We start from the raw sequence: 341 nt of genomic DNA, 5'->3' as shown, positions 1-341 counted from the left end.
TTTGTATGGCATGCTACATATCAATAAATAATCACAGAAGTGCATAGTCTTAATACTTTGCATGTATGTATACCTAGAAATAATTTGGTTTTAGTCATATAGGACTATCATGCCTGTTAATCACAGCTTAACAAAATATAAGAGAAACTACCAATACAGTAACAAAATAATATCAAACACTGGGTAAGCCCAACTCAAGAAACTTTGCTTGTAGCCTATCTAATAAGATCAGAGGTAACCCATGCATCTTTAAACAACTGAATGTACAGTTTCGCCTCAATGGTGCGAATCTGGGTGCAGGATCTAGCACTTCTCAGGCCCCTTCGCTTCCATTTTCTCTG

At 36.7% G+C, this 341-nt stretch overlaps 1 protein-coding gene across 1 annotated transcript in view; it reads right to left on the bottom strand.

Moving 5' to 3' along the window:
* Positions 1 to 263: 263 nt before the first annotated feature.
* LOC119588651 (GDP-fucose transporter 1-like) overlaps positions 264 to 341 on the bottom strand; it is a gene marked incomplete in the record, with an annotated part of 35,134 nt that continues 35,056 nt past the window's right edge. Inside the window, 1 exon segment of the mRNA XM_037937288.1 lies at positions 264 to 338. Within this exon segment, the coding sequence (XP_037793216.1) occupies positions 304 to 338 (35 nt within the window).

This window comes from Penaeus monodon, chromosome 24 (genome assembly GCF_015228065.2).
Source record: "Penaeus monodon isolate SGIC_2016 chromosome 24, NSTDA_Pmon_1, whole genome shotgun sequence".
Classification (NCBI taxonomy): domain Eukaryota; kingdom Metazoa; phylum Arthropoda; class Malacostraca; order Decapoda; family Penaeidae; genus Penaeus; species Penaeus monodon.
Note: the sequence above shows the minus strand (reverse complement) of the source record. Positions and strands in the feature narration are given on the sequence as shown.